General features: G+C 45.2%; 1 protein-coding gene across 1 annotated transcript in view; it reads right to left on the bottom strand.

Moving 5' to 3' along the window:
- The window catches only part of IQGAP1 (IQ motif containing GTPase activating protein 1), a 103,102-nt gene extending 101,026 nt beyond the window's left edge, over positions 1-2,076 (bottom strand). Inside the window, exons 1-2 of the mRNA XM_021680679.1 lie at positions 1,948-2,076; positions 130-229 (exon numbers count right to left, since the gene is read on the bottom strand). Coding sequence (XP_021536354.1) covers positions 130-229; positions 1,948-2,002 — 155 coding nt within the window. The 5' untranslated portion in view covers positions 2,003-2,076. The remainder of the gene's footprint in view (positions 1-129; positions 230-1,947) is intronic.
- Between the last annotated feature and the right edge of the window lie 11,026 nt (positions 2,077-13,102).

Raw genomic sequence — 13,102 nt, forward strand, 5'->3', positions numbered from 1 at the left:
AATACCCTACCCATACTTATTCCTTCAAAGTACCAGCCTCCTACCTCCACACCTACAACACATTCAAAGAGATCTTTATCTGTGTTCACACCGTAACAGCTCCCTTCTCTCCAGCCGGCCAATCTTTACCTCTTTGCTTCTTCCAAATGACAAAGGTACTCATAAGCCACATTCTGACGTCTCCTCTCATCCATCTCCTCTGCAGTGAGTCTCTCATTATCCAGGACAGCTAAAACATGAAAGAAAGAATGTAAACACAAGAATCCATAACCTTTCTGAGTGACAAAAGAATGCCACAGCATCAAACTCCTGTTAATCACCTAGAAAGGCAGGGTAACCTGTGGACCTGTGGACAGCCAGATGTACTAGAATGACTCTCCTAAAACAGGAACTATAGGGTTTCAACTACATTCATCTTACCTCTTTTAAAAGTACGATAATATAAACATTATTTACAACATAAACAATAAATTCTATTGTAACTTGAAAAATACTGAGTTGAGATTTTGGCCCAAATTTGTTCTATCTGCCAGACTCTCTCTAATACAGAGCTGATCATGTTGTTTTCCCTTTTTTATTAATAACCAAAGCCAGCAGTCATTGAGAACTAAGTGGCAGTAATTGTGCGAAGCATTTTACATGCATCCTCTCACTGAAGCCCACAACAATCCTGCTGTGATTATCACTCCCGTTTTACAGATGAGGAAACAGGCTGGGTGATCTTAGCTCCACCGCTAATAAGCGCTTGGATCCGGATTCAAACCCAGGCAGTCCGTCTCAATCTGCCTCCTTCATGGGCACCCAGGGTATGGCATGAACTCCAAATTTCTTGGGATGGCACTCAAGGCCTTTCCCAATTTGGCCCCAACCATTTTGGAAACTCTTCTCCCTCTCCCTGCCCCTCCTCCTCCCACCACTGTGCCCTTCTACCCTTCAAGACCTTAATTCATGCTCTTTCCTCAAGTTTCCTCTCTGATCCCACCCTGCCCTGTCCAGCTTTACATCCTTCAAGGCTGTTGAAATGTGGCTACCTGTGTTCTCACTGCCTTCACCCAAGCCCCTCCTCCGCACCCACCCTACTGCTTTTGCCCGGCTGGTTCAGCACTTTTTATCTTTATTACACCTTACTATCATTAGGGTGTACACCTGTCCCTCTCTGATTAAAACGTTCTGGGAAGGCAGGGCCTGGTCTTACTCATCTTTAATTTCACAAAGCGACACAGTACCGCAGACATAACTGTTGAGTGAAATAATCCTAAAAAAGGGCCATTATTCCCAGAATATAAACTAAAAACGAAATCTTAGGATTCCAAAGGACTCTCCTTCGGCCACCTGCAGTTCAATGACGTCCCATGGACAGCTACAGAAAACGAAGTTCAGAAAAATGAGGAAGTCATACGTTTGCTTTTTTTTTTTTCTTGTTTTAATTTTTGAAATTCTGACGAGGGAACTAAGCCCGAGAAAGGTGAAGTGGCCCGCCCGGGGCCGCCCCTCTCCGCTGGCCTGGGGCCGGGGAGGTCCGCACCCCGGGTCCAGCTCGCAGGAGGCAGTCGGGGCAGCGCCTCCCCCGAGAAGCGCGAGCGGAGCCCGGGCCTCCGGGACACGCCCTGCCCCGGCCTCCTGCCACCTCACCCGAAACCGTACCCCCCCGAAATCTCGGCGGCTCCAGAAGGCAGGAGGCGCTGGGTGGGGCCCTCGGGTCGTGGCGCCCCGGCCCAGGCGAGGAGGCCGCCTGCGTCCTCGCCACCGCCTCGGAGACCCGGCTGGGCGCCTCGCCGCCCGCCACCCCTCCCTCCCGCCGCCCGGCCCGGCCGGCTCTTCCGGGTCCGCGCGGCCCTCAGCCGCCCTGCCGCACCCTCCCGCCGGCCCGAGCCCCCGGGAAACCGGCTCCCCGGAGGCAGAGAGCCCGGCCCCGAAGCCCCAGTGCCGCAGAGCCCCCGCACTCACAGCCATAGTGCGGCCGGGCCACGCCCAGTCCGTCAACCTCGTCCGCGGCGGACATGGCGGCCGAGCCCGGGTCTCTGCTGAGGAAGCGGTGAGACCTCGAAGGAGCGGACTGCCGCAGCTACAGCTCCTGCAGAGTGCGCGGACTGCCCGGCTCCCTGAGGCCCCGCCCCGCGCCCCGGCCCCGCCCCGGCAGGCCCGCCCCGCGAGCCCCGCCCTGCCGTGCCGTCGGGAGCGGGCGTAGAGGAGGCGGGTCCCGCCCCGCCCCTAGCCCCGCCCTGCGCAGCAACGCCCTCAGGAGGTGGAAGGAAGGAGGCGGAGCCCGCCCGCCCCTGGAGCTCCGGGTCCTCTGTGCGCCGCGGGGAAAGCCGTCCCGTCCTGGAGCCCGCCCTGCGAGCCGCCGCCCCATGGGCGCGTCCGGGACAGAAAAGGCCGCCTTACTGAAAAAAAGCGGAGTGTTCCTAAACCAGAGAGGAGGTTGCACGAAGAAAGAGGTATTCCAGAAAAAACAAAAGCTTATGGGTCGGGATTAAATTCAGCATTAAATAAATGCACATAAAAGTTTAAAAAAGAGGCACCTGAGGGGCTCAGTCCGTGAAGCGTCTGCCTTCAGCTCGGGTCCTGGGGTGGAGCCGCTCAGTGGGGAGCCTGCTTCTCCCTCTCTCTCTCTGCAGCTTCCCCTCCTTTTGCTCTCTCTCTCTGTCAAATAAATAAATAAAATTTTTAAAAAATAATAAAAATAGGGGCGCCTGGGTGGCTCAGTCCTTAAGTCTGCCCTCAGCTCAGGTCATGGTCCCAGGGTCTTGGGATGGAGCCCATCCTGCTCTGCGGGAAGCCTGCTTCTCCCGCTCCCACTCCCCCTGCTTGTGTTCCCTCTCTCGCTGTGTCTCTCTCTGTCAAATAAATAAATAAAATCTTTAATAATAATAATAATAATAAAAGTTTAAAAAAGGCTTGAAATGAAAAGCACGGCCCCCTTTTCTCCTGCCTACCGAACTAAACTCCTTTGCACCAAAGTGTTCCAGGAAGGCGTCCTTTGCAGTGGCCCAAAGTCTTGGGGGACACAAGGAGGACCCAGACTGCCACAAGGGTTGCAGGGCCTGGCAATCTGGCCTCGTCCCCTCCCAGATTCGCCTGCTGGCGCCAGATTCCAACTGCTCAGGCCCCCTCCTATTTGAGAAGTGGTCGCTAAAGCAGGAGAACTGTCCAAGCTTCCTTCCTTTGGTTTCCCTGCCTCTGTTCTTTGCAAGTTCTTCTTTTTTTAGGGGATTCGTAGCCCTTTTTAGGGATGCCCCTTCTCCTTATGGCTTGTGGCCTGAACTTAAAATACTGGTATTCAACGGAATTCTGTCCTTAACCTCTTCCGTTTTTTCCTTTGCCCTCTCCTCCGTATTTTTATTCCCACTCACCTTATACTGGCTGAAGAGCTAGCTGTAAATGTACATCTCCAGACCAGACTCTAGAAGACTTGACTCAGTTTTTTCAACTGTGTAATGGACATTTTCACCTGTAAAGCCTGCAGACACTTCAAATATAACGTGTTGAACACTGACTTTTCCTGCTATCGTCTCTGTTAATAGAAGTGCTCACTGGCCTTCAGGACACCCCAGGCTCCCTGCCTCACGCCCTACATCTAGTTGGTATTCTGAAGGATCTTGCTTTTGTCTCTATCCCCTCTGTCATTATACTACTTAGACTGTCACCATCTCTATTCTCTCTTCTGCCAGCCAGCTCCTCACTGTCACCAGCATGTGCTCCCTAAAGTGCAAATGCCCTTGTGGTCTTCCTTTTTACATTGTTTCCCTATTATTCCCTTCAGAATATGGTCCAAGTTCCTTAGTATGTCAAATAAGCTCCTTCACAACCTGACTCCAGGCTTTTTTTTTTTTTAAAGTAGGCTCTGCCCCCAAACTGAGGTTTGAATTTATGACCCTGAGATCAAGAATCATATGCTCTACAGACTGAGCCTGCCAGGCACCCCCTGACTGGAGGCTTTTTGCTCTAGCCATTTGCAATCTATTAGGTCTTTCTTCAAAATATCAAAGTGAGAATCTTGAAACCCTAGAACAAAACACCTTTCATTAAAAACAGGCAAAGGTTTGGGGCTTTAGGGGTGATTCAATGGGTTAAGCTCTGACTCTTGATTTTGGCTTAGGTTATGATCTTAGGGTCGTCAGATCCAGCCCCCCCATCCCCACCCCCACCCCACACTGGGTGTAGAGCCTGCTTGGGATTCTCTCTCTTCCTCTCCACCCCCAACCCCCCACCCCCTGCTAGTGCTCTCTCTCGCTCTCTCAAAAAATAAATAAAACAGGCAAAGATTTAATTTATTACAATTTCAAAAGTTCTTAAACTGTCAAGTTCAGCTTAGAGATTTTATTATTTTATGCCTGGCATATTTTACCAATCACTTTTCAGAAACTTTTAATAATTTTTGGTCCCATTCACAAACTTAGTTAATTCAACATCCCCAAATATTTAGAATTATGTCTATAAACTTAATTTATTAGGTTTTCTATTCAATTTCTTCAAATGTCTAACCTAGAAACTTTTCGAGGCTTAGCAATCCTAATAAATCAAACTTACAAATCAATGAATCTGGGCGCCTGGGTGGCTCAGTTGGTTGAGCGACTGCCTTCGGCTCGGGTCATGATCCTGGAGTCCCGGGATAGAGTCCCGTATCGGGCTCCTTGCTCAGCAGGGGGTCTGCTTCTCCCTCTGACCCTCCCCCCTCTCATGTGCTCTCTCTCTCTCTCATTCTCTCTCTCAAATAAATAAATAAATAAATCTTAAAAAAAATCAATGGATCTAAATTTCTCTTAGATGGCCCAGTTCTGTGTGCAAAATTAGTAAGATTTCAACCCTAAATCTTAAGTCTAAAACTAACTCTATTATATATATGAGGCTGTCACTCTAATGAGCCAAATTTTCTTAAACATTACAAGTGCAGGGGCACATGGTTGGCTCAGTTGGTAGAGCATGTGTTTTTGTGTGTGTGTGTGTTTTTTTAAGATTTTATTTATTTGACAGAGAGAGAGCACAAGCAGGGGGAGCTGCAGAGGGAGAGGAAGAAGCAGTCTCCCCACTGAGCAGAAAGGGGATCCTGAGTTCAAGCCCCAAGTTGGGGGTGGAGATTACATTAAAAAATAAAAAATCTTTTTAAAAAATTGCAAGTGCATAAAATATGAAATATGCACATATTTCTTCTTAACCCCAACATATTAATCCCATAGTTTTTACCCCATTAAGCTCTTCTGTACTTAATTTTAAAGCTTCTCTCAGTTGAAAGGTACAGAGCTGCTAAGAAAGTTTCCAACCTAGTTAATTAAGATTACTTTTGATCAGACGTTTCCACTGGACATAACTCCTGGACCTGCAAACTTTCAGAACCATTCTTCTCACTGTGCCAACTCACTTTGAGCTTCTTTTCATATTATGTCATAGATTGCAAAACTTGTTATCTATTCCTCTGACTACTCTTAGAAATCTTCAAGTCCTACCCAGTTTATCTTTTGATTTTATTTTATATTTCTTGGCTTTTTAAAACACATATATATGTTTTTATTTTAGTTCCAGAGACCTTTGTAATGGGTGGAATCCAAATATGTAAATGTTTTTTTCTAATGATAAAGGTTATGAACCTAGTGGGTTCATGCTTTTTTTTTTTTTTTTAAGTAAACTCTAGGTCCAAGTGCAGCTTGAACTCATAACCCCAAGGTCAAGAATTTCATGCTCTACCCAGTGAGCCAGACAGGAACCCTTAGTGCATTCTTTCTTATTCCTAGGACCATGCAATTCTAACTGGTATTTAAATCAATATCCCAGGGGCACCTGGGTGGCTCAGTCATTAAGCGTCTGCCTTTGGCTCAGGTCATGATCCCAGGGTCCTGGCATCGAGCCCCACATCGGGCTCCCTGCTCCTCGGGAAGCCTGCTTCTCCCTCTCCCACTCCCCCTGCTTGTGTTCCCTCTCTTGCTGTGTCTCTCTCTGTCAAATAAATAAATAAAATCTTTTTTAAAAATTAAAAAAAATAAATCAATATCCCATTGAATTTCAGATATCTCAAGATAGCTGTATCTGATGGTCACAAATTAACTCATTCTTCATAATTATAATAACTGAGTCTTTACTGGACTAAGTATTTTGTATTTATTTTCTCATCTGAGTCTCATAATAACCCATAGTAAGAGTTCTCATAGTAAGAACTATCAGGGGTGCCTGGCTGGCTCAATCGGTAGAGTAGAACTTACTTTAAAAAAAAAAAAAAAAGAATTGGGGTGCCTGGGGTGGCTCGGTTGGCTTAGCGTCTGACTCTTGATTTCAGCTCAGGTCATGATCTCAGGGTAAGATCGAGCCTGGCCTTGGGCTCTGCACTGGGAATGGAGCCCGCTGAAGATTCTCCCTCTCCCTCGGCTCCTGCCCCACCTACAAAAAAGAAAAAAAAAAAAAAAGAACTAGCATTATCTCCAATTTACAGATGAGAAATGGAGATCTAGTAATTCAACTGAAGCCACATAGCAAGAGGCAGAGCTGGAACTCAAACCGCAGGTCTAATGACAAAGCCCACATGCCTGGTCAATAAACCCAAGATTCAGGGAAATGCACGTTAAGATCAAAACTGGCCCCTTAGTACTTCTTGCCTATCAGAGTAGCAATGTTTTGTTTGTTTTAATTGATACTGTTGGCAAGGGGATGAAAAAGCAACCACTCTCCTGCACAGCTGGTTGGGCTAAATTGATACAATCTTGCTGAAGTCCAGTTTGGCATTATGCAGCTGTCCTTCAACCAAGGAATCCTCTCTTGGAATGTATCATAATGGAATTTTTTTAAAAGATTGTATTTATTTATTTGAGAGAAGGATAGTGAGCTCGAGAAGGAGAGAGACCACTGGCAGGGGGAACAGCAGAGGGAGAGGGAGAAGCAGATTCCCTGCTGAGCAAGAAGCCTGATATGGTGCTGGATCAGGACCTGAGCCAAAGGCAGAAGCTTAACGGACTGAGCCAGCCAGGTGCCCCTCTTTTTTTTTTTAAGTAAATTCTATGCCCGACATAGGCCTCAAACTCATAACCCTGAGATCAAGAGTTTCATGCTCCTGACTGAGCCAGCCAGGTGCCCCATAACGAAATTATTTTTAATGTGCAAAAATTAGCAATAAATATGCTTATTGGAAATGTCCTAAACGCCCATCGCTAGGCTTTTAAATCAGCAAGGGTACTTCCACACAATAAAATTCTATACAGCCATAACCGTGATGATTTGTGGTTCTGGTCAGGTTTGACTGGCTACAAGGGATAGAGACCCACTTGTTTTACCTCTAGAGAAAAAAGAGTAGAAGAGAGGCATTTAAAATAAAGAGATATATGGACTGGAACTGGAGCGAGAAAAACAGGACTAGGGGAGCCTGCGTGGCTCAGTTGGTTAAGTGACGGACTCTTGGTCTCAGTTCAGGTCATGATCTCAGGGTCCTGAGATGGAGCCCCACGTCAGGCTCCACTCTCAGCAAGGAGTCTGCCTGAGGATCCTGTCTCCCTCTCCTTCTCCCCCTCCCCCAGCTCACTCTCTCTCTCCCTTTCTCTCTCTTTCTCCCTCCCTCTCAAATAAATACTAAATCTTTTTTTAAAAAAAGAAAAACAGGACTAATGGAAGGTTGAAGGCATCTCTGCTTCTCTGCAGGTCTGCTCTTACCCGATTTTTTTTTTAAGATTGTATTTATTTATTATTTTTTTTAATCTTTTTTAAAAAATATTTTATTTATTTGTTTGACAGAGACACAGCGAGAGAGGGGGAGTGGGAGAGAGAGAAGCAGGCTTCCCACTGAGCAGGGAGCCCGATGCAGATGTGGGGCTCGATCCCAGGACCCTGGGATCATGACCTGAGCCCAAGGCAGATGCTTAACGCTTAACGACTGAGTCACCCAGGCGCCCCTAAAGATTTTATTTGTTTATTTGTGAGAGAGAGAACACAAGTAGGCAGAGCAGCAGGCAGAAGGAGAGGGAGAAGCAGGCTCCCCACTAAGCAGAGAGCCCAATGCGGGGCTCGATCCCAGGACCCTGAGATCATGACCCGAGCAGAAGACAGACGTTTAACCAACTGAGCCACCCAGGCACCCCATCTTACCCTCCTCTTTTTGACCACCGGCTTCCTCCATTCTAATTTATTCTGCTCCTTCACAACTCTGACTTCTATTTATTTGGCTTGCCAGGGCCTTAATTCAAGGTTACAGCATCCTTACGCCATCAGCTCCTTTGAGGATAGTCTCAGTTGCCCAATTCTATAACCCAGGAGCATGATTGGACCAGCTCAGCTTTTCACCTCATGGGTATGTCTCTGACCACCCACAGGTGGGCTGCCCTTCAATCGGATGCCAACCCTTTAGTTCAATTAGCTGTGGTCAGGAGATAGAGCCAATTAAGGATAGAAAACTATGAGCTAGGCAATATTTCCTTCAATGGGACGCTGGGTATACAAATGATCCGTATTTCTAATATGATGGTTAAGTGAAAATAGCAAATTATGAACTGATAAATATATTATGATACTATTTTTGCTTTAAAAGTATAGAAATGGGGCACCTGGGTGGCTCAGTCATTAAGCATCTGCCTTCAGCTCAGGTCATGATCCAGGGTTCTGGAATTGAGCCCTGCATCGGGCTCCCTGCTCGGCAGGAAGCCTGCTTCTCCCTCTCCCTCTGCCTACTGCTTGCGTTCCCTCTCTCGCTGTCTCTCTCTGTCAAATAAATAAATAAAATCTTTTTAAAAAAGTATAGAAATAGTAAGGCTTGAAGCATATACATCAATATATTAATAATGGTTTCTCCAGGTGGTGGAATTCCAATGGATTTGTGTGTGCTTTGTTTATTTGCTTTTTTGTATTTACCAAGTTTTCTATAATGAGGTACTCAAAATACTCTTTCATCAGTAAGTATAAATATGAATCAAGTTAGTAACTATGAAATAAATTAATCAACTAAAATTAAATTACAAAATAATAAGCCAAATGGTCACTTTGGCAGATGGAATTGGTTCATGACCTCAAGGAATTTATAGACTCATGGGAGTGGAGTAATATTAACAGTATAGCTTCAGATAAGCACCATAATAGAAGTTTCTCTTGACCTGGAATACCTTTAATCCCCTTATCTGCCTGGGAAACTCCTATTCAACTTCCCAGACACAACTCAAATGTCACTCCTTCCCTAGGCAAAATTAATCACTTCCTCATTCATTTTTCAGTAGCACTTTAGAAACCATGTCTTCAAAAATAAGTCCCAAGTTTTTCACATTTTAATACTTCTGAAATCAGGATAGGTCTTACAATCAGTATTTTTAAAAAACTAGTCAGCTACCAGATAGAGAAGTAGGTGGAAAAATAACATGATTGTCATTTCTTGCAAATGTGTAATCTTAACTAATTTCTCAGGAAAGGTCAAAGAACTTTCAGGGCTAGAATGGATGACAGATTCACTCTTTTTTTTTTTTTTTGAGATTTTATTTATTTATTTGACAGAGAGAGACTGCGAGAGAGGGAACACAAGCAGGGGGAGTGGGAGAGGAAGAGGCAGGCTTCCGCTGAGCAGGGAGCCCGATGTGGGGCTCTCATGACCTGAGCTGAAAGCAGACGCTTAACGAGTGAGCCACCCAGGCGCCCCTATAGATCAAGTTTTTTAAAAACATATACATTTGAGGGGCACCTGGGTGGTTCAGTGAGTTGAGTGGCTGACTCTTGATTTTGGCTCAGATCATGATCTCAGGGTTGTGGAATTGAGCCCCATGTTGGGCTCCCCCACTCAGGGGAGTCTGCTTGGGATTCTCTCCACTTCCCTCTGCCCCTCCTCCCACTTGCCCTCTAAATAAATAAATAAATAAATAAATAAATAAATAAATAAATAAAATCTTTAGAACATATACATTTGATAGGATAGTCTTTTTTTAATTATTATTAAGTAAACTCTACCCCCAGTGTGGGGCTCAAACTCATGATCCCAAGATCAAGAGTTGCATGGTCCACCCACTGAGCCAGTAGGTGCCCCTAGGATATTCTTAATGTCCCAAAAGGCTGTTGGAACTTGATTATGCAACCCACAATCAAAGTTGTCTTTGAGAGGCTCCTGGGTGGCTCAGTCGGTTAAGTGTCTGCTTTCAGCTCAGGTCATGATCCCAGGGTCCTGGGATTGAGTCCTACATTGGGCTGCCTACTCAGTGGGGATTCTGCTTCTCCCTTTGCCCCCCCCCCCCGCAACCCCCCCCCCCCGCCTGTGCTCTCTCTCTCTCTCACTCTTTCTCTCAAATAAATAAATAAAATCTTAAAAAAAAAAGTTGTCTTTGATTCCAGGAAGTCTATAACCTTATATAAGTCTATTATAGCACATAGCTCATTGAATTATAATTATTTACTTACCCATCTTCCCAAACAGATCATTAACTCCTCAAAGAGAGACATTTGTGTGGATAAAGTCAGCATGAATAGTTAATAAATGTGGCATCCTTACTGTTGGAACTTTAAGATTTGCTTTTTATATAGTTTATACAGAAATTTTCCAGAATGATGGATTCCCTAGGACAGACAGTAACACTTTTGACTGATTTGGTCCCTTGTATGAGAACTTACACGGTTTTAGATACCAGCATCTTGTGAATGAGACTGGGAAATCTGAGGCTATAGCTCCTCAACCTCTTAATGGTCAAGTGTCAAAGAACTCAAGGGATTGAGGGGGATTGAGGGGGATTGTAACTATGCTGTGGCAGGCAAAATTCTAAGATGGCTGCCCAAGATCTCCAGTCCTTAGTCATTCAATCAAACACTAATCTAGGTACTGTTTTGAAGAGATCTTGCAGATGTAATTAAGGTTACTAATCACTTGATTTTTTTTTTAAGGTTTATTTATTTATTTGAGAGAGAGACAGAGCATGAGTGGGAGGGGCAGAGGAGAGAGAATCTCAAGCAGACCCTGCACTGAGCTTTGAGCCCTACTGGGGCTTGATTTCATTACCCTGATATCACAACCTGAGCTGAAACCAAGAGTCAGACGCTCAACCGGCTGCGTCACCAAGACACCCCTAATCAGTTGATCTTAAAATAGGGAGACTCTCTAGGTAATCACTTGAGTCTTTTTTTTTTTTAAGATTTTATTTATTTATTTGACAGAGAGAGAGATAGTGACAGCAGGAACACAAGCAGGGGGAGTGGGAGAGGGAGAAGCAGGCTTCCCGCTGAGCAGGGAGCCCAATGCGGGGCTCGATCCCAGGACCCTGGGATCATGACCTGAGCCGAAGGCAGACGCTTAACGACTGAGCCACCCAGGCGCCCCTCACTTGAGCCTTTTATTTATTTATTTTTTTAAAAAATTTTATTTATTTATTCATGAGAGACAGAGAGAGAGAGAGGCAGAGGGAGAAGCAGGCTCCCAAGGAGCAGGGAGCCCGATGCGGGACTCGATCCCAGGACCCTGAGATCATGACCCGAGCCGAAGGCAGACGCTTAACCATCTGAGCCACCCAGGCGCCCTCACTTGAGCCTTTTAAAAGCAGAGTGTTTTCTCCAGCTGGTAGAAGTCAAAAAGGCTCAAAGCACAGGTGGGCCACTGCCAATTTTCAGGATGGAGGGGGCCACATGGAAAGGACCTCAGAGCAACCTTGAGGAGCTGAGAGTGACTCCTGGCTAATAGCCAGCTAGAAAATAGGCACCTCAGATCTATGTTTACAAGGAACTTGTTTCTACAATGGCCTAAGTGAGCTTAGAAGTGATTCTTCCCCAAACCTTCAAGATAAGAGTCTGGCCCAGTGAACATTTTGATTTTTGCCTTATAAGACCTTGAGCAAAGAATCCAGTCAAGCTTGCCCAGATTTCAATAGAAAACTAATACATATTCCCAAGGACATTTCGGTGAATGTGGAGGGGAATGAGGTGGTTCAAAGGTAGTCTTATCAAAAATGCTGATGATAAAATTTTGCATAAAATGGGGATGACTGGATGGCTCAGTCGGTTAAGTGTCTCTTAAGTGTCTCCCTTCTGCTCAGGTCATGATCCCAGGATCCTGGGATCGAGTCCCGCATCAGCATCCTTGCTCAGTGTGGAGTCTGCTTCTCCTTCTGCCTGCCACTCCCCTGCTTGTGTTCTCTCTCTCTCTCTCTCTGACAAGTAAATAAATAAAATCTTTTAAAAAATTTTTTGCATAAAATGGACTGGGAGCTAGTTGGGCACTCCACCCCTCTCTGACAGGATTGACTCCATATATTCAATGAGTCTTTTGAACAGATGTATCCAATAATAAATGGGTATTCCATTTGATCTCTGACCTGATTTCTCTGTTCCTCTAGCCTGAACACCTTGGGCAAACTGAGGCTAGAAATACAACAAAGGCAACTATATACAGCAAATTATAGAATACAATCAAGTGGTGGGTCTCTGTTATGAGCCAGTTTTCAACTTTATTAAACTTTAAGTGTTATCTATCATTGTTAAACTCTCCTTTACCTCTTCATTTGAAGAAAACCTATTTTGCCTTGTACTTCAGGTATTCAGATATTCTGGATCTTATGTCTGAGCATAGCCCCTGACAAGTAGTCTGACTTTAGATACTTCTTCAACCTCACGGTTTTTCAGAAAGGAGCAAAATGTTTTAACTACCTGTTTATAATTGCAGCCATTTACCAACTACTTACTATGTTCTAGAATGTGCTAGGTGTTTTATATATATTGTCTTATGTAATCTTCACAATAATTCTATGAGACAGATATAATTATCCTCATATTATAAATGAGGAAACAGGTACATGTAGGCTAGGTATTTTGCTCAAGGTGATAAGATTCAGAGTTAGAGGGGTGCCTGGGTGGCTCAGTCGTTAAGCGTCTGCCTTCGGCTCAGGTCATGATCCCAGGGTCCTGGGAATGAGCCCCGCATCGGGCTCCCTGCTCAGCGGGAAGCTTACTTCTCCCTCTCCCACTCCCCCTGCTTCTGTTCTCTCTCTCGCTGTGTCTCTCTCTGTCAAATAAATAAATAAAATCTTTAAAAAAAAAAAAAAAAGGATTTAGAGTTAGGAACCAAGCCTAAGTCTTCTAAAATTTCTGGCCAATTGCTATTCACTACCACCTCCCAGTTCATAGACAGTGTGTCAGTGAGGCATTGTTATTCACTTTTTGCATGTGCCTAATTCCCTCT

The sequence above is a fragment of the Neomonachus schauinslandi genome, chromosome 9 (genome assembly GCF_002201575.2).
Source record: "Neomonachus schauinslandi chromosome 9, ASM220157v2, whole genome shotgun sequence".
Classification (NCBI taxonomy): Eukaryota; Metazoa; Chordata; class Mammalia; order Carnivora; family Phocidae; genus Neomonachus; species Neomonachus schauinslandi.